The sequence below is a fragment of the Struthio camelus genome, chromosome 8 (assembly GCF_040807025.1).
Source record: "Struthio camelus isolate bStrCam1 chromosome 8, bStrCam1.hap1, whole genome shotgun sequence".
Lineage (NCBI taxonomy): Eukaryota > Metazoa > Chordata > Aves > Struthioniformes > Struthionidae > Struthio > Struthio camelus.
In genome coordinates this window covers 14,568,338-14,595,028 of record NC_090949.1, presented here as the reverse complement: position 1 = coordinate 14,595,028, position 26,691 = coordinate 14,568,338, and the positions used below count along the sequence as shown (strand labels likewise).

The window sequence follows — 26,691 nt, the reverse complement described above, 5'->3', positions numbered from 1 at the left end:
ATAATAACCTGAGTAGCATCTAAAAAATTTATTTAAAATGAAGGTAGAGCAGGAATAAGAAAAAAAAGGGGGAGCAGTTTATTTGCTGAATATCTCAGCTAATTGCTACCCCAAGAAATATGCAGAATAAACAAGAGAGATGGAGATGATCTAGATTATAATTTAAAGGGGATAAGAGACAATTTAAAGATAGTTCATTTATTTGGGATGTTTATATAAAGGGTATATAGTTCTTTCAGAAAGGACAGGCAGAGATAAAAAGACTGGAGGCATAATCTCCAGTATGAATATACACTTTATATACCTGACCACAAATGCAGAAGATACAAGGAGAAAACACACAGAAATTGAAAATGTCTGATAACTAAGGAAGAATATAAAAGAATAAAATGAGCATGCTGGGAGAAAATCAAAAGGTTAAGGCACAAAATGAGATGCAACCAAAAAATGTGACAAGAAGTCATCACATTAGTAGTGGTTAAGAGTGCTCTGCTTTTCAGAGAAAAGGAAATCTGTCAGGTAATGCCAGGAAAGCTAAAGTGTTTAGTGTTTCTTTTGAGGCTATCAGCTGCAAACTGGTACATCTCACTATAAATTCCCGTCACAATGGAGCAAGAATTCTGTCTAGAATGGGGAAAAAAATAGGTGAGGTAGTATTTTGATAAATGGGCTATTTCCAAATTATCGAGATATGCTCCGTTTTGTTCTAGGATACTTAAAGAATTGGCAAAAGCAATTTTCACGTTCTTTACAGTTATTTCTGAGGACTTGCAATGTTGCCAGAAGATGGGAAATGGGTGAACATTATACCTATCTTGGAAAAAAAGACAGAGAGAGAGAGAGAAGGAGAAATGGAACAGTTAGTTGACTTCAATGCACCCAAAATTTCTGCAATAACTTACCAAGCTACTTGTTACCATGTAGAAGATGATAGACAAAAATTATAGACAGTGTATATTTGTCAAGACCAAAAAAAGTCAAACCAGTGTGATTTCTCTCTTCAACAGGCTAGTGGATCTTCTAGGCTTAAGAGAGAGAAAAAAAAGATCTTATATTCTAATTTTAGGAAAGCTTTGACACTGTCTCACTTGACATTATCATAAGCATTTCACAAGCACACTGCCCAGGTGAAATAGCAAAAAGTTAAGTGCAAAATCTGACTGAAAAACCATACCCCCAAACTAATTTTCAATAGTTTGCTACTGGCAAGTGAGGCTCAAACGGCTGAAGCTCTCCTGGCTCTGGATCTGTCCAGCATTTTCAATAACGATACTAATGACTGAACTAAGCGTGTACTTGCCAAAGTTAAGGACTCCATTAGCTTGGGAAGGGCTGCAAGTATATGAATTCAAAATTATCTTTGCAAACTGAGGATTTGCATAAACTGGAGGGAAAAATTGGGTACATATAAAATACAATACACGAGGAGGGACATTAGCTGTACAAACACAAGATCAGGAGTGACAGTTTAGGTCACCTACTAAAAAAGAGAGAGAGATTGAAATGGATTGTTTAAGTAAGAAAAATGCTATGTTGTGACATAAGTCAAGGGACGTCTAAAAGCAGAATAATACAGAAACACAAATTAGTAGAATTCACCTCAAAAGTTGAGGATTAAGGAATGGTAGTCCTGAATCTTGCAAGAAGCCTCTTCTCCTTCCTGTGTACTGCCTTTTTGCATTGGAGCTCACCTAGGCGTTCCCCTGTTCAGCCCAGCCAGTCTCCTTACAGGTTGCTTTCTTTTCCTGAGTATTGAGTTGGCCCATTCTTGCTCTTGGAGGCTGTTGTCCTTAAAGTCCTGCCAGCTTTTCCGAGCTCCTTCACCTTTCAGAGCTGCCTCTCAAGGGGTCCCATGTATTACTCCTCTAACTAAGCTGAAGTCTGCTCACCTGCAGTCCAGGCTCAGTCCTCTGATAGCTGCCTAACTCACTCCCCTTGGGATGCTGAGCTCCACTCTTTCCGGGTCACTACACCAGGGCTGCCACCAATCATCACATCCCCAGCAAGCTCTCCCTAGATCAGCACCCTGAATCAATTCTCCCAAGATCAGCTGTAGCTGATTCTGCATCATGATGAACAGGGTGAAGCACCAAGTGACTGCTCATAGTCTCTTCCTTTCTGTGAATCCAGAATGCAGGATATGGAAATACACCTCACGAGTATTTGAAGAATCTTCGTACAATCACAGAAATCTTGATTGCGACATTTAGGCATGAACAACAGGTTTATGCTGGTATGCCATGAAGAAGCACTCTGTTTGAAAGACAGTGCTGTCCACACTTCCTCAAGCCTGCAGTGTCTATATACCACTGCACTATTCAGAGTCATGCAGCTTAAACCCTGTAAGAGCAGGTTGCTAATTTCTGTTCCCAAGTGGGTATGCAGAGCTCAGCTTGAGTATCCATAAGATACTCAGGTTCACCCTTTTCACAGGCTCAGCTGCTGAAGTTCTACTTGATCCATTGGCTGGCAATGCAAGAAGGGACAAGCTTCTTATTTCCTGTATGCCTTATATCTTATATCCTTATCCCAAAACAATAGCTTCCACAACTCAGTAACAACATTTAAATAAATAAAAGACTGGGTTTTCCAAACGTTCTCTATACTGTTATTAATATGTTCACACTGCGTAGGAATTCTTAAAGTGTTTGCGAGAGGAACAATTACAGCAATAGTGAATACTCACTTCTGAAATTCTCATTCATACTTTTAATCATAACAGCTAAGCATATGCTAAAATCTAATAGATGGTTATAGAGTACTACAAGGACAGAAAAAGAGTGGGAAAAGCCCTTTAATAATTTTCTATATGATAATTTTGTAGCTTCTCAATTATTCACTTTTACAACTCTTTTGCAAATACACTTTCAGATGTTCTTTTGTTCACTGTCAGTCATTCACTCACTGCCAAATTAAAAGCTTGTTCATAAAGAAATTACTTTGATCTACAGTGGCACCCAAAATTCAATGAACAGCATTCCTTAGACTTCAAAGATAAAATTGCAAATATATGTAAAATACATAAAAGAATTATCTGAACGCAGAGATGCATTACTAAGCATCACTTATTGAAGGAACACATATATTTTCCAGCAGAACTCTGACAGCACTCAGAGACTGGCAATCACTTTTATTCCAGAAATAACCACTGAAGAAAATAGAGCAAAAAAGGCATGAAAAGAATTGGAATACTGTATTTGTTGGGTAGAGATGTCACCAGTCACGGCAAGGATATTATGACTATGACCCTGCTGGGTAAGTGGCACAGTACACTTTGCATGCAGCAATAATGAGAAACAGTGCGATCAGAGATATTTGGAAACTAACACTTTCATGTAAATGATCACGAGAAAGTAATCAGCTTTATTCTCTAAGGTCTTGAATTTTAGTTTATTTGCAGAGCTACTGAAATTATGGCATGTAATTGAACTGGTCTATGGTGAGTTCCTGAAAGTACTATGACTTAGGTACTCCTACAGTTTCATAGTATTCACTTTTGCAATTTTTATCGGTTTATCATTAGATGCAATGCACACTCCAATCAAATTTAACTTCAGGACTAGACTGGGTTAGGGACGGAGCCACGACATTATGTTCACGCTGGAACTCTCAACCTAATTTTCTCCATTATGCAGATAGAAGGATAAGTCTGCAGCAGCACAGGAGAACCGTACTCCACCGCTTCATGGCACAGGACCTCCTATCCTAAAGTGTGTTTTTGAAGTGCGTCTCTGAATTATCCCTGCTTGCTATGCTTTGTCTTGCCCTGTGAAGAGGGCTCACAACCCATGAACCAGACTCCTTTCAGATGAAACTGAAGTGGAAAAAGTGCTCCAACTGCTAATGAGTGTTCAGCCCATGGGAACAGACTAAGCAAGTCCAAAGTAAAACTATCCCGAATGCACACACCTTGTGTGGATGTCAGGTTCTCTGCATGGCCCAATGAGCTCTACAAAGCAGCAAAGGAGTTTCACAGACCTGCTCCAACGAGGTCACGTTCCTTGCTAACGCAGACATAGCCAAACAGTCTGGGACAGAAAAACCCACAGAACTCACTAATAGTTTTAAGCATTTACTAAAGGTCATAAAGAAGCTGAATCTGAAGAATTTTTGGGGGGTTCCATTGCTACAGACCTTCTAGGGTAAAAATACTAGCCTTAGCCAATAAATGACAAGATTTGCTTTAACAATTTACTTAGTATCAGCCTTGTGTTTTACATCTGTTTCTCTGAAAGGTACTTGAAACTGAATTCTGGAAAAAAACCAAACCAAAACAAAAAACAACTCACAGATGTCTTGGTGTCTCAAAGGGTACACACAAAGCCATCTTAGAAGTAGCCATCTTAGAAAATACATCCAAATAATTTGTGCCTCCAAAATTCTTAGTGAGATAGAACACACTGCCCATTCAAGACCTAAACCAAGCAACTATTTCTTAGGAAAAGTTTTCAGCTGAAGTGTGATTTTGTCCAGGTGATTTAACTCTTATGTGTGAAACATATCCTTTAATAAGAAAGTTACAGAAAAATATGCACGGAAAAAAGTTTTCTACTTGTTTTCATGTTATTGAAGTTGTAAAATATTTAGGGTTATAAACCTAATTTTGGGCATAGCAGTTTGATCTATAGCCAACAGGAGACACAAAAGTTTTGGGAAATTTCTGCCCAGCTCTTCAAAACCTAGTAGAGTTCACTCTTTGCAAGAAACTGATGAATACTACATGAAGTATGAAGGGATATGTTCTTTCATATATTTCACTCCTACAATTTTTATTCTCTTATAATTGAACTATATATCATACCTTATAAATGACCTTCTATGCTTATAATGGAAGGCTAGAGAAATAAAAGAGCAGCTATGCCATATATAAATAAAAAGATTAGGGCTAAAAGGCACTTGCGAGAAAACAGAAAGAAAATACAAAAACAGTGCCCAGAGTCACTTACTGCATAGGAAAAGAACAATGATCAAAAAAAAAAAAACAAAACAAAACAGAAATGAAAAATAAGTCAGGCAAGTGACACATAAGCTATTAAGAACCAAAAACAAAATCTCAGCTTCACTTAAGCTTTTGTCATACACCTCAAGGTTTCTAAGGTGAAGATATATTATTCCAAAGCCCAATTAAACACACAATTTCACTTTTGCTCCTCTCAGTTTAAATCTCTTTTCCGGGGAGCTAATGGTTCATAAGAAAGACCTAGTCCCTAAGAGCGTTCTAGCATTGGACATTTTAGCTGCCAGTCACTACTAAACGCTGCTCTCGCTGCAGCAGGACTACGTACCATGAATGTTCTATCATATACTAATGAGTCAACATGGCTTGCATCCTTATGTTAATGCTCTCAGATCTAACTGAGCTACAATAGTACAAATAATAATTATTAGAAGTATATTAAATGCTTTTAAAGCTGCTCTACTTGTTAATCATTTAAAGCCAACTTTGTTGTACACAGTCTCAAAACCAGACCAAGAATAGGTGTCTAAATTAATGTGTTCAGGGTTCCTATTTATAGACAGAAACCTACTAGCAATTGAAATACATAATGACAGGTATCAGTTCTGGTTCAAGAGAAACAATCGTACATGGAAAAAAAATTAACACTTTGGTTTGATGGTAGGAGTGTGATGTAAAGGTACTGAAATACCGTTCAAGCTCTTAATCATCAGGGCTTGTAGACTGTCTTTTTGCAGGATCATTTAAAAACTTACAGAAATAAACTTAATTTTAACCTGCATCTTCATTCACTATTTTAATGTGGGCTTCCAGTCTTTTCCCAGAAGGTACTGATAATTAAGTAACTTATCCATGGGAAATAAAGATTGTTACAGGATTTATTTATGTGTAGCAAAACTAAGCTTTCCTTGTTTTTCTCCAGTTTGAGAACTGGAAAATGCTTAGTCTTTATTTAAAAAAAAAAAAAAAACAACACATCCCTATTTCACAAAAGCCTTCCTTATTTCACAAAAAAAAGGGGGGGCAAGTATCTCAGTCAAAGAATCAAATGGAAAGAGGGTCCTCATTAAGCTTCCTTGGTGAACTTTGCATTTTAGTGAAAATTTTCTTTTTAATTTTTTTTAAATATAACTTTGACTTAGTGCATCCAGGCTAACACTGCGCTTGCATTCACAGAGAAAATTAAAATATTTTCTAATGGATTTTTTTCTCTTAAGCAGATAGATAGATCATTGTAATTCTAGTATTATATCTCTGCATATAATATTTTTCTTTTCAACCTCTATATAAGAGGGCAAAGGAAATTTTTAGAGACTGAAAAACACATTCTTACAGATCATGAATTAATTTCCCAGATATGGTTTACTTTGACATAGGCAAATCAGAGGGCAACACGTTTTAATGAAAACAACGAAAGAGTGCTGTATCAATAGAAAATCTACTGCTTAAGGTTTACAAAAGTTTGTGGAGATTTGAAGACTAAGATTTGTAGCTGGTTCCTTGTTAGGCCCTTAGCTGAAGAAGCTAAGGTGAAGCTATAAAGGTTTCAATCTTACCTTTATCTTGCATTTAGGGATCTGTTTCCAATTCTCCAAATAAAAGGTACTAGAAATTTCCCTGGAGCAACTGGCATCCTATCTCAGCTACTTGGCAGGTAGCTGCTGGATTTGCCAAGGTTGTTTGTTTTCCAAAGAGAATAGCCTTTCCTTGCAGGAATAGTAAATGTCTTCCACTGGCGTTAAAAGGCAAAAGTCAAGCCATAAGCCCGAAGCAAAATAAATTGTGGGAGACGCACACAAACAGGCAGATTGCCCACCTGAAAGAGTAAGAAATAAGTGTGCATTGAAAAGCACATGAGTATATGAAAATCCAGCTCATCTTTAATAAATCCCTTGTGTGTTTACAGCTTTTTATAATCAGAGTAGCTTTACTTCCCACAACCCACGCAAGTCTTCCAGGATCAGAACTAGAACTGGCGCAGGCTGTGGAGTGACATGTAGAAAGGGTTTGGACATCACATTACCTGCCACCTATCGCCTGAGAACGACAGGCCTATCTGCCATCTCAGAGACTTTATAGCCTCAACCCTGCTGCATAAATCTAAATCCCAGCCGTAAACCATTAGGATCTTTCAGTCACAAAAGACAATGAGTTTGAATATATCAGCATCAGTCCTAATCTGGAATAAAACAAAATACAACATTTTCATGCCCTGGAAGTATGTCACACTGAAAATACCCTCAACACCTCTCACACATTCTCTCCTAAGAAAAAAGCATGATTGTTTTCCCTGAAGCTGGGAATTCCCTTTTGTTTTATAATTCACAGCTTCACGGTAACTAGCTTGAGAATTGACTAGCTGAGCATAAAGGAAAAGGGATTTCATGCATCTCCCAAGCTGTAACTTAACCTGAAAAGAGCATTTTTCTAAGCAAACAGTGGAAGCGGTATGAAAGGAGGGCATGATTGTTTTATGAATTGAACTGAATGATGCCACCACCACTGTGCAACAGTTCTTCACTGTTTCAGACTGTTTCAGTATTTTGACTTCACTATTTTCATCACCTTTCTCACTGTGTGAAACAAATGTAAGAATTATTTCCTTGATGGTAAATATTACATATAGACTCACAATTACAGCAACTGGCATTTTATAACTGTGATTTGGAAAGACGCGCTACCGATTCCGTTTGAATGTAACAAAAAGTGCTTTACTAGTGCTCACGGCCGAAATTGACTGTAACCCTGGAATCAGTCATCCAGCCCAATGGAAAGTAGATGCTGTAGTATACCAGCATATCTAAATAGCAAAATTTTACATTCATTTTTCATTGCTATAAAGAAATTACTCATTGTTCAGGACAGCACTTACCTCAAACCTATCATAAACCAACCATGCTTCCAAAATCACACAGTGGTGAAGAAGGGTAGTTAGTTTGTCACTGAGTTTTGTTAACATTGCAGACACATGTCCCTGAAGCAACAAGAACTCAGTCATTTTAGTAATTTTTTTGTAATTGCTGATATCCTGTTAAATTTTCAGTCTATTTAATCATAAACAAACAATGGAAACCATGAAAGCAGACTGTATCTTTAACTTCTGCCTGCTGATCCACTAAAAAGGGTTTAGAAATCACAGGAAATTGTGTTTATCTCTTGCCTATGAGCCATTATTCCTGATGTCTAAACTATTTGCTGGGAGTACAAGACTAACACGTGTATCTGTCAACAAAATGGGTCACCTCTATACTCTTCTATATTTTCTTTAGTTGAAATCAATAAAGAAGAAATCAGAAACATCAGACACTGGAGGGCAAGAATGATGAAGTGGATAACATTGCTCCCTGATGTCTGTATCCCAAGACACAAAGCTAGTTCACAACTGTTTTATCAGTTTTCACATTTTACCTATTTGAGCATCCTCTAGCCCTTCTAACTATTTTGCATGCTGACAATTTTTTTTCGTCTGTGTCATAAAGTTATGGGCAATAATGCTGAAGCACATTACTAATTTAATTTTCAATGCTTTGCATAACATTAGTGTGCAAACAACATACCTTCAGATTACATCTCCCTCAGCATATCACACATGTAAATTATATTGTAGGAAAAAAGCCTTGTAAACAAAGCACTGTTAATACTTTTGTAACTAATGTGCATCATTTTCATTGATAGATAAAAGAAGGATGGGCTATAATTACTTCATTATGAAAGTAAATATTAAAAATAATTTATATTTTTCCAGGCATTTAAGAAAGAATCCTTTGTGACCTAGCGTTAAAAGGTAAGTTTTGTCTTTCAGCATATCATATCACATACAGGTGAGGGAAATATAAATCAATATTAATGCTAAATAGAAAAAGCAGCAGCAAAACCACAGAAACAGTAAAGGAGACAAATTCTCCCCCTGCCAGAATGCATCTCCTGAGCATGCCGTGACTGCAAGGTCATCAACTCCAGAGATAGCCTTAAAGTGTTACTCATTGGCAGTGATATCACTGCAGATGATTAACCTGGTAAGTGATTATGACACCTAGTAAAGCACAAAAGTAAATTTCACATGTACTAGATGACCAAAATGGGAATATTTATTAGAGCTGTTCAAAAATCCAGCAGAGCGCTGTGCACAGAGAGCACTTTCTGGGTTACTACTAATTTTGTTCTATATTTACCACAGGAGAAAACCCACAGAAAAGTAACGGGATAGGCCTGGCAAAGCAGCAAGTTCAAACTGGGCCTCTGTTAAGGCTCAGGAAGGGTTGGATAAAAATCTCAGTCTCAGTCACAAACTCCAAAACGTGGGCATGGAATTCAGTCTATCAACACATCCTAGGGACTTAGATACAGGCGTTTTGATTTAGAGTCATCTTAGTGCCTGCTGAAAACATGGGGAAACAAAATATGCTGTTTTAAAGTGCGCAGCCCTGCAACATGATTTGCAGCACAGCCTACAACATCCACTTGTATTTCGAAATATGATGGTGCAACAGGAATAAGATATTCTACACCCCTTTCTGACCAAGTCAAAGCATAGCAAAATGAACGTGAACTCTTGCTATTGTAGTGTGGTATGCCTAACCCCACTCCAATGAATGTGACAGCAACCAAACACAATTAGCATTACATAAATATGTACCTAGTAAACAAACATCTTATAAGCAGGAAACAGCAATGAAAAGCTGTTGCAATACCAGCACTGTTTAATTCAACATATAGTTGAATCCGCCTCTGTGTCTGTACTACACAGAACCTACATCAGACTGGTGCACAAATTTCTCGACATTTTGCTCAATGACTGAAGGAAACACAAATAAATCATGAAATAGGAAAGTGATAAAATATATTGCATGGAAAATATTTTCTTTATATCCTCTAAAGTAAATGCCAGTAAAGTACCTACTGGCATTACTATATTGTGAGTGATGGTAACTACCTCACTGAACAGCTTCTCTTCCTCTTATCAAAGATTGTACTTTCTTTGCTGTTTGAAAGGGATAGATTTTGAAATACTCCGTGCACTGCATACACAGCTTAGCAAACTCCCCTGGAGATACCTGGGCTCATAATCTTCTCCAGAGAAGGAGATATTATCAAGGAGCTAAAAAGATATAACTTTGGCTACAACAACTTCTCAAATTTTTAGTACAAAAGGAACAGACTGATGGTGACCGTCAAACCTCTGCTTGCTTTCTGATGGCCCCCACTTATTTTCTTGAACAATTTAAGGAAACGAAAACAGTAACTGCTTCTATCACTACTTTCAAGATGAAAGATATAACATAATCTTGATAGATCCAGTTGTGAATGATCTAGAATATATTTAGGTTGGATTCTTACCCAAATTCTAGATATTTGAAAAACTTGGCGAAAGAACTGTGATCATCTCACAAACGTTCAGTGTAGTTTATTTCTATAGGAAATCCCTAAAATGGAGTGCAAGATTTATCTGCTTCTCACTGGTATATAACGAAGGGTTGTGGTCCTAATTTCCTGTTGTTATTACTAGCTTAGCTGTAGGAGGAGGATTTAAACAGTATCAAAGGAAGTCTTCTGGTGACTACTTTAAGAAACATCTGCTGCATGCTTACAGGCATTAAAGCAATTAAATTAGTAGTGGTAAATAAGTCATTCCATGTAGTTCAAGTTCAACTTTAGATACACAGCGTAAACTCTAGGCATGTACTTCCACATGCCAGAATCTTAAGCTTTTAAAGTCTTCAGGCAGCCCTAAAAAGATGATTTTGCCAGGAGGAACAAGCAATTACTCCTTTCATTAGATACTGGTAATAGCATTTTCATATAAGCTATAAGTACTTGCTGTAAAACAAATTTCCTGCTTATAAAATCTCAGCAGTTTACAAAAGGCTGAAAATGGCACTCTGCACAGCTCACTTGTGAGGAGGAGCTTCTTTCCTCCTCTTGATATCAGCTGAGGCCTCGAGAAAGGAAAAGTTGCCAGGCTGAGGTCCAGGTAATTCGTCTGCTCAGACATTATGGAGAGGTTGGGGCTGGAAGACACCCCTGGCGACCAGCTGGCCCAGTCCCCCCGCTCAAGCGGGCTGCCCAGGACTGCGTCCAGACGCTGTTTGAGTACCTCCAAGGACGCAGACTCCCCAGCCGCTCTGGGCAACCTGATCCAGTGAATTCGTGTATTTAGTAGCTTAAAAATTTGTTTATATTAGTAGCATTTTTTTTAGCACCCAAACATAAGTAACTCCAGGCTGCCCAGGTGTATTTGAAAATCCTTCTGGGGGCTCAGAATTAAGTACTTAAATGACTTTAATAGTTTAGTCTGAAAGCTAGGAATTTCAGGGCAGTAATCTTAGAAAAAAAACGATCAGAAACACATTGTAGTGTGCTACATCTGACATAAAAAGTGGCTTAAATATCTCCCAAAAGATGCAATGTCAGACGTTAATCATAACTAATACACACTGCTATGGTCCAGTAACTGTCAGTACTTAATTTTGAACAAAAACTCAACTTGCTCTAGGTGGCTGTGTAAACATGACAGCAACTTTAAATCTTGTTGACAAGACTTCCGTACCTGTCGGGGGCAGTCAGCAGCAGTTCAAACAGCGCCGCACCTCCCCAAAAGCCCTTTCTAATTCCTGCCCTGAGCCCCAAAAATCAACAACAGAATATGGGACACAGTTGAACGCTAAGTCAAAAATGTCACAGCTTTATAAAGAATTAAAAAATTAGACATTATGGCTTTGAAGCAGCTAGCATTAATTAGAATAACAAAATCAACTGGAATTTGAAGCAGGGCAGAATACTTTTGCAGCTACTATCAGAGAGAATCAAATCAAGCTTATAAAAATCACAAATTTAAGCAAATGGCCTCTTCAGCAGTAAACCCAGATTATAATAACAGTTAGAAATATGATATATACATACATACAGTTACTTCTATATTTACGTACATATATACATACCTGCCTACCTACATAAAAGCTATTACCAGGAAAAAAAAAAATCAGTAAGTGAACTAAAATTCAACCACGGTTTCCATTACTATTACTCATTTGAGAAATCTGAAACGAGCCAGATAAGTAGAAGTAAACGCTGCATGGATTCATTGGCCATCCTATGACGTTCTGTTGCTTAAAATTGCTTTTTAAAATAAAATAAAATATCTTACATTATTCCACTGAGTACAATCAATCAAACTTTTACAGTATTTCTTAGATTTTTTTTTTTAATAGAAGTCTTTTGATTCAAGTCATCCCAAGTAACAACATACATAATAATGGGTGCAAATAGCAGGACTTCTGGAATCCGAACTACATGCCAGGTTACGTCTAGGTGGAAGATCATCATGTGATAGCAGATTTCACAAGATATCTTAACAATCTTTTAAGCTGGTCTAAATAGCATGTTCTTTTTTTTAGCCCTGAGTTAGCTGTGTGAGGGTTTTTTTTTTTTTTTTTAAGTATTTTTAATATTTTTTAAAGTCCATGTGAATAAAAAGAAAGATTAAATTCTAGTTATAGAGGGCCTGTTTGTCTTTCAATATCTAAGCCCTACTATGTTTTAATATTCATCCCTGTGGAGCAATTTTAGCCACCAGAAATATAAGCGCCTACAGGCTTCCGTTTCTACTGAAAGATCTGGCATATTTCTAATTATATTCCAATACTCCAGAGATAGTCCTTGTATTGTAACTGCAGACTGGCATTAGTGTCTGGAATTTTTTGAACTAAATGAAGAAAGCGTTAGCAATTTGATTAGTATAACCTGATTGCTTTCCCTGAATATTATGGTATGTTAAACGAGAAGCTGCATAAAACAAATAAATGAAGCAGGTGCATGTCAGATGCTGATTTGGAAGACAGCCAACTGATCAACTTCACCAATGTTTTATTATCTAACCAGAAACACATTTTGTTGATGCTTAGATTTTTCCCCAAAGAATAACTTCCGCCAGCACTGGAAACAGTTCAATGAATAAAAAGCTGTAACTATTGAAGGTTCAGGTAAATGCACTGTACTAAGCATTGTGCCCTACAGGCTCTCATCCCTCTGTATATGCATACACACACATGCACGCAGGGCTGAAAATATATTCCAATCTTTATGCCAACCAAAAGACACAAAAATGACAGAGGGACATCAAAAAGAGAGAGCATGTTTTTCATGGTCTTTGTGATGCACATTAAAACAATGATTGCACAGAAAATCTCACATTCAATAATTTGGAAGCTATATTTTCCAACTGGATAGCTTCCTTTGGACCCTAGTAAACAGCTGGAGGGGATGGATAGAATATTTGGTAAAATTTTCTACTTGGCTTTTCTTCTCTTTTCATCAAACTTTTAAATGATTTGCAATGGAAAAGCATGACTGTAACATCTTCTATTTATGCCCAGTGCATATCATTTGCAAGAATGTCAGGCAGTGACCTGCCATACACTCGTTTCATGACAAGAATGTTAACACTTTTAATAGACATTTTAACGCTGTTTCTAGTTCTTGTAAAGCATATATTGCAGTATTGCTGGGGTTTACATTTGCACTGAATTTCAGCCCGTGAGGAATGATTTTTCTCCCTTTCCTTATACGAGAAGATGAAAATCACACTGCTAACTCAGACATTCAAGAATTTGTCAATTTGAGGAAGTATTTTTTTTCATGTCGCAGTTGCCATTTCTAAGACTATTTAAACCAGTCAACAATGCTAAGACGGTTCTTCCACTCTGCATTACGAAACCTTCCAACTTGCTTATTGGTCTTCATCCAACTCAACAACAACACTCGTAGCACTGTACACAAGCACCTAAGAGACTCCCTTCCCCTGGCAAAAAGGTTTTATGATAACTAATTAAACATATTTATTCATATTTTGTGTGGCTTTTAATATAAAGCACTAAGGGTAAAATCCCCAAAGCATTTTCATTGTTTAAGAGCCTAAACTGAATTGTACTTCAGCAAGTTACATTACTTTTGCCAACTGTATGTCAAATATAGTAGAGCCTATGGTTTTCATCTTTGCCAAAAAAGTCTATAAAAAAGAAATCTACACGTGTTCCAAAAATGAAAAATGTTTAGTCTTAGACGGTTTGTTATTGTATGGCTAACATCTGCAGAAAATAATAGAAAGCACAGCTGAAAGAGAATTGAAGAAGTCCTCTACTCAGATTCCTCACGACAAAGGATTGAGAATACCTAGCTCATTTCTGACAGATGATTGTATATCTGCTCGTAAAAACCCTCAGTGATGGAGATTTCACTGAACTAGACAGCATTTTCCACTATCCACATAATACTTCATATACATTTCACTATCTGCAACAGAAGTTCAACTGTCCTTGGAGAAAAAAAGTTTCTTACCTCTCTCTTCACAGTTTTCTTTTAAGCATTTGAAGAACTACCCAGCTTCCAGTCATCTTTTCTCTATTCTTAACACCCACCATAACCTTCAATTTCTTTTTCTTATAGGTTACATTTTTCAGACTTTGGATCCTTCATCCTGTGCTACACCTGACTCCCCCCAGTTCATTCCTATCTTTCTTGAAGCGTGGTGTCCAAAAGCGGCAAAAGGACTCCAGCTGAGGCGAGCAGAAGGATTACTTCATACTTCTGAATATGCTCCTGTTTTCATAGGGCAGGATGAGGCCCACTGATTCACAAATAGGGATTTGTAAACCTCCAGATTTATGACAGCAATACTGCTATCTAACAGGTTATTCTCTAACTTGTACACTTCAGTTTTGTCCTCTACAAGTAGTACTTTGAATTGTCTTTATTCAACAATAGCTTTTTATATCAGACAGTTTCTTCAATTTTTAAGAAAGCGTTGTGTTGTAATTCTGTCCTACAAAGTACGGGGATCCTCTGCCAGCTTGGTACTGTCTGGAAATTGAGTAAGCAAACCTCCATGCCTTCAAAGCCATTAATAAAAATAATGAGTATTTAAAATATCTGCATGGTGCCGATTCTATATACGATTTTCTCCCAAAGATAGACCATATTTGAAAGGAAGAGTTCTGATCAAATTCAGGCAGGTTAAACATAATACTGTCAATTTTCAGTAAGAACATCTGACTTTCAAGGGAGTACTAAAAATTTATAATACAAGTTCATATTAAATTCTAAATTTGTATGACTGTTTTGGTGCTTTCTTATTGGTGTTATTATTATGTGAACCAAAATCTGTAGGTGTGACAAATGACACAGTACTATGCTGGCAAATAATAGTGTGCTAAGAGAGACGTAGCTTAGGCTCTGTTCATCCACTATAGAATAGCTTCTCTTCTATCATGCGCCGCACCTTTCTCCTTCAAATTTTTATTATGTAAACTGATTGAGACACAGGACTAATCCTAAATCTCAGCTGTAGCAAATAGGCTAGGGAATTATCCACAGATGAGCTCCTATACATAGCACGATCTGATTCCTCTTCTATGTAATTAACCACAGAGAATCCCTTATTAAGATAGATTTAAATTATCAGGCGTTAAAACAAATCATCAATATGCTACTATGATTACAATTTTTAATAGCTTACTAACATTCCTGAGGACCTGAAAATGAACAAAGGACCCTATCTGTATATGATAATAGTTCTTAAACAAGAAAATCTTCCTGCAAGGAGCTCTTCAGAGAACAATTCTGAAAAGGTCCACAAGCTTACTGACAACATATCGGATGAAATGAAATAAGAACATAAGACCAGCTGTGCGGGGTCAGAAAAAAGCCCAGTTTAGCCTGTATCCTTTCTCTGACAGTGGCCAGAAGTGGCTTGTAAGGAAAGGCTATAAGAAGAAGGCCAATATGCAGCGTATTTCATTCAAATTCTCTTATCCTTTAGCAACATGTCTCAAATTTCCTAAGCCAGGGTAACATCTTTGTGTCCCTCAATGGATTTCTCTTCCATGGACTAGACTAGTCAACATCTCTTTCTGTAATCCCTGGTCTAAAGCAACAAAATACAACGCATCTGCCTTTGAGTACCTGTTCTGCCTTATATCCCAGTTATATCTCAAGTTGAACCATTTCCTACATCCTTTAGAGCCCAGAATATTCCAGTGACAAGTAATGGAAAGATGGAAAGACACAAATGTAAACAAATTATATTCCCAGAAAATTCTTTTTCTTCATTTTTACTCCACCTCTAACTAGTAAGATGGAAGATGAAGGATTGTAAAAATCTGGCAGTAGAAGTCCCAATGGGTGTCAGAGGGACAAAATTCTTGTGTTTTACAGCTCTGACTCCTCGGGATAGGCCCTTTTTTGAGTATGTGCACAAGGGCCAGCTGCACCAAGAAATACAGTGAATTGCACTTGGACAAAACTGAAATTAGCAATGCAAGAACGGGCCGTGTAATCTGTCTCCTTTCTCCATAGGCCTGGCCTTTACCAAATAATGTGTCTTCCTGTCTTTTGCCACTCCCATCTTAAGTGATGGGAGAACTGAAACATCTGCAAAGATCGAAAGGAGAAGTTCTCCTTAGTTTGTGTGGTTCCAGTGTCATATTTGCATCCCGACAGTCATTACTGTCCCCTATGAAAAAGCCCTACCAGCAGCCTGCAGCCAGGCAAGAGTTACTGCAAGAGAAACGCGAGTAAGGGTGCTGCACCAAAGGCGTCACTGAGCTAGGGAAACTTGCTTGTGAGTGTCTTTATATGAGGTCTGCTCGGGGAGAGGGAGGGGAAACCCTGCCATTTTCTCACTTTCTCAAGCACTAAATTAATAAATCAGAGAGTCACCACAGAGACAACGTCCTGGGGTCTCCCTCAGAAAACTGTCCTAGAAAATCAGGCCCCAGGACCCTGAACTGCTGAAACAGCAGGATGCCTTCAGCAACTGCGATTTCTTCATCATGTTGTTTGCTGGTAGCATTTTTTGAAAAAATGCAAGAGATGCAGACAGTATCCACTGCTAAAATTGTAAAGTTACTGCTGAAAAAAGGCTTTCATAGGGAGACAGTGCTGTTATGCCTTTATATGAAGAGCATCTGCCCTGCTCCCTCACCGCTTCACGTAGGCTGAAAGGTGTCTTGCTCACCAAAACATTCTGCACTTGAGGTCAAGCAAGGTGCTTTCATTTTAAACTGAAGCCTAATTCAAAGAAGGACGGCACAAATTCTACTGTCAGTCAGAGCTGTATTGCATAAATGTAACTTGGTTTGAAAGATGCCTCAACTTACCTTCACAAAGAAGTAAAAGAGAAGTAAATTCATGCAGCAAGTATATAACTCAAGGGGAACCTCACCTGGCTTACACTTCTCTAGCAAAAGAAAGTGGAATGCATACTGTGTATTTTTTATTAAATTGCAGATTCATCATTCTTTGGATTGGATTTTTTCAGTCACTAGCCACCACAGCACAGATACTATTTTCCAAGCTTGCTTTTGAAGACACTCAGCACTGAAACACAGGCTTTCTAGGAGAGTCCTGAACACTAAATACTCAGAGAGTCAGAGGCACAAACACTGAGGGCTCTGAGGAGTGACTCGCTACCTGATCTTGACTTGAAGAAAAGGTACGTACATTCAGCTCAGTTTAAAATAATTGGTTTGTATCAAGGCAGAGATATAACAAATCTTCTCAGACTCTGAAGTAGTTCAAAGGAAAAGGGTCATTAAAAAAAAAAGTTCATACTTAGTGGAATAGGCAGCAACATTTAGAAAAAAATATGCTTTCTCATATCAGTAAAATAGACTGAAATGACTCAAAGAAAGCAGTCTAAGGACAATGAACGGGTAAGTACAATTCCCTGCTGATCCAGGACAACATTAGTACACCTTCTGCTCAATGGCAGTGCATTTGGGCAGAGGCCAGTGGGGTTACCCAGGTATTACATCGATGCGATATTCTAGACTCCTTTCTGCTAATATAAAAAAATGAAATATATTAAGATTAATCACAGTCAACTTTACAATTTTTGCACTCAGGGTCCTATTCGAGGTAATACATTATGTCTTTTCCTGACTTTGAAAAAGAACTGCTTACCTGAAACAGCAAAGCATGCACTAGAAATCTAAACTAAAAGGATGCCGGTATCATGTGCTTTTGCATACTATACATTCAAAGAGAATTCAAAAAACCTCATCATTGCACAAGCAAGATACTGCTACTGAGGAACATCCACCTATTGCCACAGATTTGACTGCTTCCCAATGCTTAAGGCAATAGAAGTGAGTAGTAAGGGTGACTGCAAAGCATATGATGCTTTCATAGTAAACCACCTCAATTATAATACTTATGGCCACTTTCTCCAGAGATTCCCAAATACCACCGACACGCTTGCCAACTGCAGCTGCCACACCACATCCCAGAGTGGTGGATATCCACGGACGTGGCACTGCACTCAGAGCTGCAGCACTGTCAATATGAAGTGGATGTTGAAACAGTGAATCACACGCTTTTCACGTGGCTCTTGACATACTAGTCTAAGAGAAAACAATTTATATTCACAACTTTTCTGAAATCTAAGAGGTGCAGGATTCAGTTCCAGTAAAAAATAGTAGTTTCTCTTAAGGAAACACAAACTTTTGCATTCACAAAAATTAAAAAGTTAATTTGAAGGATAAAAGATTAAACGATAAGAGGCAAAAGTGAAAAATTTAAATGAGATAATCTCTAATTACCTATTACAAAAATAAAAAGTACAGTGATGACAGAGTCTTTCCAAACACACTTTCCTTCAATATTCTGGCTAACATAATTTCCTTAATCAAAGATATACGGCCCTAAATCAGGGCCTGATAATGTTGGTTGCAACCTTTCTAATGAGGTATTGGCCGCTACTACTTAGCCTGCATATTTCAGGGGCACTTCAACTTCATTTTTTAAGCGATTGCACCTTCCTCTGGGATAGATACCAGTTGTTAGCCAGTCAAAAATAAACAATTCCTTCCCTTCGTCATCCTCCTCTCGTCCCCAGGACACCAGCAGAGTTTAGGGAATGAACTGAGTGAAGTAAAGCCAGCTGTGATTCACAGGTCAAGACATACAGCTGAAACAGAGCTGGTTGGAGACTTAAAAAGTTAGCCTGGTTTTGAGATGCCAGGGTGGAGGTTTTCAGAGTGGTCCATTGTCCCCCCTGCCCAAATATATACATCGGTACATATACACATTCACGCACACACATACATATACACACATATATATGCGCGCGCACACACACACACACACAACCTGCACCTTTCAGCTGCTCCAGGTGATCTACACCACTTTGACTCTGCCATTTCCAACAGCATATTGTGTTAGGTCGTTGGTTCTGCCATGTCTCTGAAAGGATACTGCTGCCTGCTGAATTACAAATGCAGTTCCTATTTCAAAGGGCAAAAGTTACAGACACCACTGCTTCTCCTCCGCTCTTTCCTATTTATGGCAGTGACCATATAGACACTATATATTTTGCATAATCAAATTCTTTATACTTGAGTGGCCCCATTTTAACAAAAATAGGAGCTGGGGTTGTGAAGATATCAGTTTGTTGAGTAACCTGTTTAGCTATGGTGCATTTTAAGACACATTAAGATACTTGCTTTCTAAACTAAGGCTTATTTTCAAAGCACATTCATAATGCATGGTTTCAATCGGGATTTTACCCTGGGAAGACTGGACAAAAGCGTGTTGTAGCAAGTTAAGCTAGGACATCTAGCAAAGACAATCCACAGAGATGCGTTTATTAGATAGCACAAATTGCCGTGGAGGGAAGAAAAAATCTGTCTTCATATAAATTACATGAAAATCCACTGAAGAGGAAAAAAAACAAGTTTATGGAGGTTTATGAAGAAGGAATATTATGGTGATCATGGGAGATCATGGAGAGCTTTATAATAAACCTAAATAGCATAAAGGGTAGCATATACGTGTGAGGCATGTACTGAATCCATGCAATTACTTATTCCCAACTTAGGGAAAACACTTCTTTTTCTTTTTTTCCTGAGATAAATTAGGCATGGAAGATGTTAATAAGCTTTATAAGTCAGGCTGAAGGCTGGAGTAGATCAGAAATGAGATGAAACTCAAAACACGGGGCTGACTACTATTCCTGTTGTGGATAAGCTATATTAACCTATGAATCCTAAGAGAGCAATAGAATTCTACTCTTTTTGATTGCTTTTATATTCCTCCATATTTTCTGAGACTCAAAGATACTTTTATATATGAAGCAACTGCATTTGGAGACCATGAGCCCCAGAAATGGAAGAGCTTCACCAACTTGCAGTGTGGGTTTAATCCACGAGCAACGTAGTGACAAGCTGTGCTCCTCCTCCTTTAGGAGGACCACATGGAAGACGGAATGAGAGAAGCCAGGTGGAAGACAAAGAGGAATAAAAAATTGTAAGGCTTTCTCAGTGTTAGAAAGAAACATTCCTATCCTAAAAGGATAAAAGAAGGCAAGAAAGCATCCTTAATTTCCAAAGGCACTTGGATTTTGTAAATACATTTTTCTCTGGATGCCTAGATGACAAGTTTATGAGCAAATACAGATTACTACTTATTTCCATATTTAAGTAGTTGTTCCTCAACTTCATATAGAAGGGTATGCTTTTACTGCTCAGAATGGAACTATAAGAATTTATAATGTTCATTTAAGTGGAGAGTGACAGGCACACTGGAAAGTAATTACTGTATACAAACAAACAAATCAACCAAACAGTAGCTACTAGGCGTTATATATAGTTACAAAAGTAGTGAGGTCAACAACTTTCTCCTGAATATAAATGCATAAACCCCAAGCATTTTGAAATACATTATAAAAAGATTCTGACATTTGAGACTTAGACTCACCCAAAAAAACAGACTCCTCCTCGAGTACCTGACAATAATAATGTCAAAAATGAAAAGCAGCAAGTCATTATAGTTATATCTAAAAATCTGAAATCTCTAGCTTTTTCAGTTGCATCTTCCAGGCTAAAAATATTAGATACTAACATCTTTTTGCAAACGTTAGTTCTGCGTCTTTCTAAACACAAGTTTGCTATAAACAACACACCCCAAATTGTAGTTAAAATAACACAAATACATTATATTTGCATTTTTATATAACTCCATGTAGTTATAAAAAAGAAAAAGCATATCTTCTGCTGTAACGTGAACCACCTTCTATCTATTCATCGTTCTGTCAATATCATGCATTCAAAAAATGAATAAGGCTCCCTAAAATTAGAATCAAACATAAATATAAACAATATAAAATTGTGACACTTTACAAACAATGCCATCTAGATTTCTTTTCGTTTACTTGTGGTTCCTGAGTATATAGAAAACTTTCTAGTATTTTCTCCACAAACATGATTCCTAGAAATGTATTTCTGTGACCCCAGAACCCTGAGGCACTGATACAATCACATGGCTTCAAAAATACCTAAATTCAGCAACATTGGTGAGAACCGGAAACTTGCAGACACCTCCAACACCTGACTGTTTTGATTTTAAAAATTGTCCCTTCTGAAGGTACAGATGGTACATTTCTTTAGTTTAAGCTGATTCAATTAATAGCTAGTCTAATCAAAGAAAAAGAAAAGGGGACTTAAAAAAGTAAATTAGGCAAGCCTGTATTTCTCATTTCTAATCATTCAAACTAAAATAGAGAGGCACAGAGGATGAGATCTACTAGTTCTGACTAGCTCTGTAGCTCTGACGTGAGTAACTCAGCATTTTAATTGCGCAGTGCAACTCCAGCATGAAACTCCACCTCCGTAAAAATTTGCTAAATTTTATTAAATTTAATTCTACATATACATCTAAGTTTTTTAACTGACAAATCACAAAATAATTCCGTAATTCCATCTTATTTTCCATTCAAACTCTAATAAAGGTTAATTAAAGAAGTATTTCATCAACAGTAAACAGCAGGAAATTAAAACATATATACATAAAGGCAGAATTGCTTGAAGAGGCAAAAACAAAAGCAGTGTAGTCACCGAAATAGCAAAAAACAAACAAAAAACCCCCCACGAAACGGTTCAGTTTAAATGCAACAATCAATTGTAAATTAATGTATTTGAAAGGTTCTAACCAGCGAGAATCAACACCTACTAAGGGGGTATTATAAAAAAAAAAAAAAAGCTACCATTACAGACAAAGGACAAATATATTATTGAAGATCAAACCAATTCCAAATTACTGGTGTAAAACATGATTACAGCTGGTTATTTGAACCAGTCCCCCTTAAAAAGCTTTATATATAACTGCATTTAACTGACAATTAATAGACAATTGAGCACTCAAAACTAAGTAAAAATGTTACACATGAAAAGAGAGGAGCATGTGACTGCTGTAACAGAGCCTTTAAACCTTAAGTCCCAAAAGCTAGACAACGCCAACCTGAAGATTGATAAAGTGTAATCTTGAAAGTACTGATGCATGCAATAGAGATTTATAATACTCTTGAACTGCATGGAAACATGGTTATTTCTTGGAAGAACAGAACTAACCCGACGTTTTCCTTCAAGGGAAAAACAAGCCTGTAAGATCAGAGCACATTCAGCTCCACAGACAGCAGATTTCAGCCCATGGATACACACTCACAACACTTTTGTAGTAGCTTCACTGTAAGCGCACTCAGAAGACATCTAAAAACAAAAATGAACGCTTTCATTTGGATGACTAAATGAAGCCAGGCATGACGAGAGATACAAATATAGACATAATATAGATATAATATAAAATATATACGCAAAAGAAAAGATTAAGGTCAAGGAAGCTGGGCTCGTAGCCCCAGCCAGACACCTATGCAATGACATCAATTTGCTAGGGAGGCTGCTCGTCCTGCCGCTCCGCCGCGCAAAGGCCCGCGCACGTCCCACCTGTCTGATGAGGACGTCTAGAGAGGTGGGCAGCCACCCCGCGTGCTGCGGGGCTCGGCGGCTCCCTCCGCGCCTCAGCCACGCGACGTGGCCCCCGTGCAGGCAGGCCAGCGCGTGCCACAGCTCCCGGCAGCTGTCTGCTGGGCGAGGGACGCCAGCGGCTGGGGTTGGCCCTGACCCTCCTCGCATCTCACCACCCTAGCCACAACAAAAGCCATAGGCGGAAGCTGCCCCTATCTTCCAAAGATGCTTGGTCTAAGTATAATTTATGGTCAAGGCTTACACAAGCAGCGTTGCCAAGTCTCAGTAATTATTAGAGATGTAACTAGACAAAGAAAATAAGTGTTCCTCTGCATTTAAACAGTGCTCTGACATTACAGTAATTAGGTTAGCGATTCACGTCAGTTTAGTCTTTCAGAAGGCCCCTATAATGGCTGTACAAGTGAATTTCTTTTTTATTTATTTATTTATTTTTTTATTAATATGAAATAAAGCCCTGGCATTTAAATGTGCTTTCAGGTATCAGACTTGCTGCTGGATGCTGCCCATCTTTTATTCGAAGATTGGCAAATGTTTTTAAACCATGCGCCTCTTACCGTGCAGAACAAAAATTTGACTTTAATCAATAAAATACTAGTATGTTGAGGAATTATTTAATCCTAAAGGTATTTTGAGAGTCTAACATATTAAAAACAGTAAAATCAAGCAACACTGACTTTGATCCTTGAAATTCTAAGAAAAAAGTCGTTTCAACAGTTTCTGATGGCTTTAGTAAGCCAAAAGTGACTTAAGGCTTCCTCTTCCTTTCAGATACGTGGGTGTGAATTGCTGAGCATCTTGTAAAATCAGCTCCTAACCATGAACACAGTGTACTGGTACCCACAAATGATTTTAAAAGATATGTAGGAAAGTGCTTTTAAATGCCCACTGGACAAACTACATTATCTTGTCATTATTCACTACAATGACTTACAAAAGCTTTTAACTTTGGTGACAGAGATATCTGAAACTGAAACGTACTTCCCTTCAAATTTTAAACAAACTCATCAGCCAGGCATGTCACTTAGCTGACACCTAGACACCACTCACTTCAGCCCCAAGGCGCACGTGAGCCAGGCCGAGCAGCGGCAGAAAGCTGCCAGATTTCCCGCAGCCGGGGAACATTTCTACCCGAACTGAAGCCAATTTTATTAGAACACCACAAAAACAACCACTGTTAAAAGGTCTGGATCATCCTTTTCTAAAGATTTTCAGAGTACTCCTTCACACTTGGTGTCGCCGGGCCTTTGCACCCTTATATATAAAGACGGCCCCAAACCAGGCCGTGCTCCTTCTGCGTTTCCCGATGCTGACGCCCCCCGACTGCGCCCAGGGGCTGGAGAAGCACGCGGTGGGCGCTGCGGGCTGCGCTCGGGGCCGCGACGCAGCAGCCTCTTCCAGGCACGCCGGAGGGTATGAACCCACAGGGGCTTTGGAGAAGATCGGCCAAGCAGGGGGCAAATCCCATTTTGGAGAGGCAGCAATGGAATCGGGTCCCGCTTTTATTCGGAAGCTTCCTGCACCAAGCAGCATGCCCCGATCTTTCTGCACCTCTCCCCTGTGGCAGGCGAAGGCACTGTGGGGTCTGTTCCTCCTCTCCCTTTCTGCTGCTTTGCGGGAACCAGTCCCTGCCAGATCCCCATCTTCTTCGCTCTGGGTAAAACAGTTTTCCTTTAGGCAAAGTGAGGTGTTCTGTAGCAATGCCTTTACCTCAGGCTGCCTACATGCAATTAAATAACTAAGCTGGTTTAAGGGCATCCTACCAAATAAAAATGGCTGTCCCATTTTCCTTCTCTTCCCTCTTCCTGTCTGTATATTTCTACCCCTTTCCCTGTGCTGACCCTGGTACTCATTTGACCTCTGCTTGAGATAATAAAATTCAGTGAGCAACCAGAAAACCATTTGTCAGATTAGAGAACTAAACAGACTCACCAAGAGGTCTGACGCGTGCCAGAAATGACGCAAAGGAGAGGACGAGGGTGGCTGGAGGAAGGGATACACCCTAAGGCAGACAGCCTAATTGGCCAGGCAAGCAACCAGCACTATGTAAAACGATCCACTGATGTCATGCAGTAAACTACAAATCAGATTTAAATCCAAACGTTATGTACACAGCTAGTGTTTTGATTCACATACTCATTTCAGAGCTAACACCATCTGCTCTTAGCCTATTTTTGCACTCATTTATGGCTCGCTTTAAGTTAGACTGCACACTGACTTCTCACTTTACCCAGCTTTTTATTCCATTTACCTAGAATTACTCAGAGAAACTGAGAGTTACTTCTGATCTGTCCCCACAAAAGCTATAGAAAAATAGGATGCTCTACGATCTTCACAGCAATAACTATATTTCATGAATAGGTTTATATATAATCCATATGAAGAAGCCTGGATCCTCACTGGAGCGTTTCCTCAGCTCTAAGGGATTTGAACTTTACAGACGTTAATTGAACCAGAAAAACTCTGTGTGCTTACTATAGCCTGCTTCTCCACTGACTTTTACTTTGGAAAGTAATTTAGCTCTCTTCCAAATGGGTTCAGAGTACTGCCATTCTCATGCGGTAATGACTTATGAGCTGTTTGCACACAGGTGAATACGCACAGTGCAAGAAGCTGCAGAATCAGACCCTTTATTTCTCTTTGTTGCTATTTAATTATGAGTGAAGTGGAGGCAAAGAGTTTAAACAAACCCAGTCAAGCATATGTTGCCAAAGGAACACCAGGGAATTCAAGAACTTTGCATAACTGTTGCTGTACTTGGGCTTTGTTGCTTTGTAAATTTGGGTACCGCCCAAATCACAAATCTTTTTCCGTACTCCTTTTCACTCCACTCCTCTCTCTATCAGATTTTTTTTTTTTTTTCCTAGTGGAACTACTCACCAACATCCTTTTGGAGCCACGTTCAGAGTCTAGGGTCTTACAGTCTCCTTTAGTAAGCAATGTCTTTCCTTGATTTTTCATCCCTCAGTGGATACCACAGTTCAGAATAACCTTTGGTAAGGAATCAAGAAGCTAAACAGTCCAAAGGCAACCTTTGGCTTGCCTAGTAACTGATGGTCTCCAAATTAATGAAACTGGTGCCTTTCTCTATTGAAATAATGGGACATGCACTGCTGGCCATCTATGCTAATAAGCAGTTTTTACAGCCATTTGTCTTATAACCAACTGATAATGGGTATCTAAAACTTTCAATAAGATTTTCATATATGTCAAAATAATCCATTGCAAAACCCTTGAAAAGAGAACAGCTTTTAATAAAAAACAAAAATTGAACATGACAAACAACTCAGGCAGTATCATTGCAAGTTTTAGTCCTGCAAGATAAAAGGTTTGCATTTTAGATAATCTCTCTTTTAAATGTTACGGTGAAAAATAAACCTAAATCACATTTTCTTTAAAAGGAATAAATTAATTGTTACCATCAGTATAAGCAATTATATCAATCAATCTAAATTCTCTATTCCATGGCATTATTCAGGATATAAAGCTGTTTTCATGTTAGCTTGTGATTTTATATTCCACCAAATACTATTTGGGAAATAAGATTGAAAGATGAAGCATGGAAGAAAATGACATTTTGTGTACCATCTAATTACCAATTATCTGCCAGTGGAACTAATCAAATTGTATAAATTTAGACTGCAGATTCATCACCCAATTACCTTAGAGAACATGCTATGCCCCTCATCAGTGATTCAACCAACAATCCAAGTATTAAACAACTTACTATGGATATTATGGGGATCTATTTTATTCTGGCAAACACATCCCCAAGCACAATAATTAAAAGCTGCTGCAAATTATGATATTGCTAAAATACCACTATTGACGCAAATGTATTTTTAAAGTCTCTAATATTAATTTAAGTTTATTATTCAAGCTACAGAAGAGGAGTGATTTACAGTACTGAATTAAAGCAAATTG

At 38.2% G+C, this 26,691-nt stretch overlaps 1 protein-coding gene across 1 annotated transcript in view; it reads right to left on the bottom strand.

The window, feature by feature from the left end:
* LOC138068030 (uncharacterized) overlaps positions 1 to 23,892 on the bottom strand; it is a 226,134-nt gene extending 202,242 nt beyond the window's left edge. Inside the window, exons 1-2 of the mRNA XM_068952550.1 lie at positions 23,818 to 23,892; positions 22,729 to 22,926 (exon numbers count right to left, since the gene is read on the bottom strand). Of these exons, the coding sequence (XP_068808651.1) occupies positions 22,729 to 22,926; positions 23,818 to 23,892 (273 nt within the window). The remainder of the gene's footprint in view (positions 1 to 22,728; positions 22,927 to 23,817) is intronic.
* Positions 23,893 to 26,691: the final 2,799 nt, after the last annotated feature.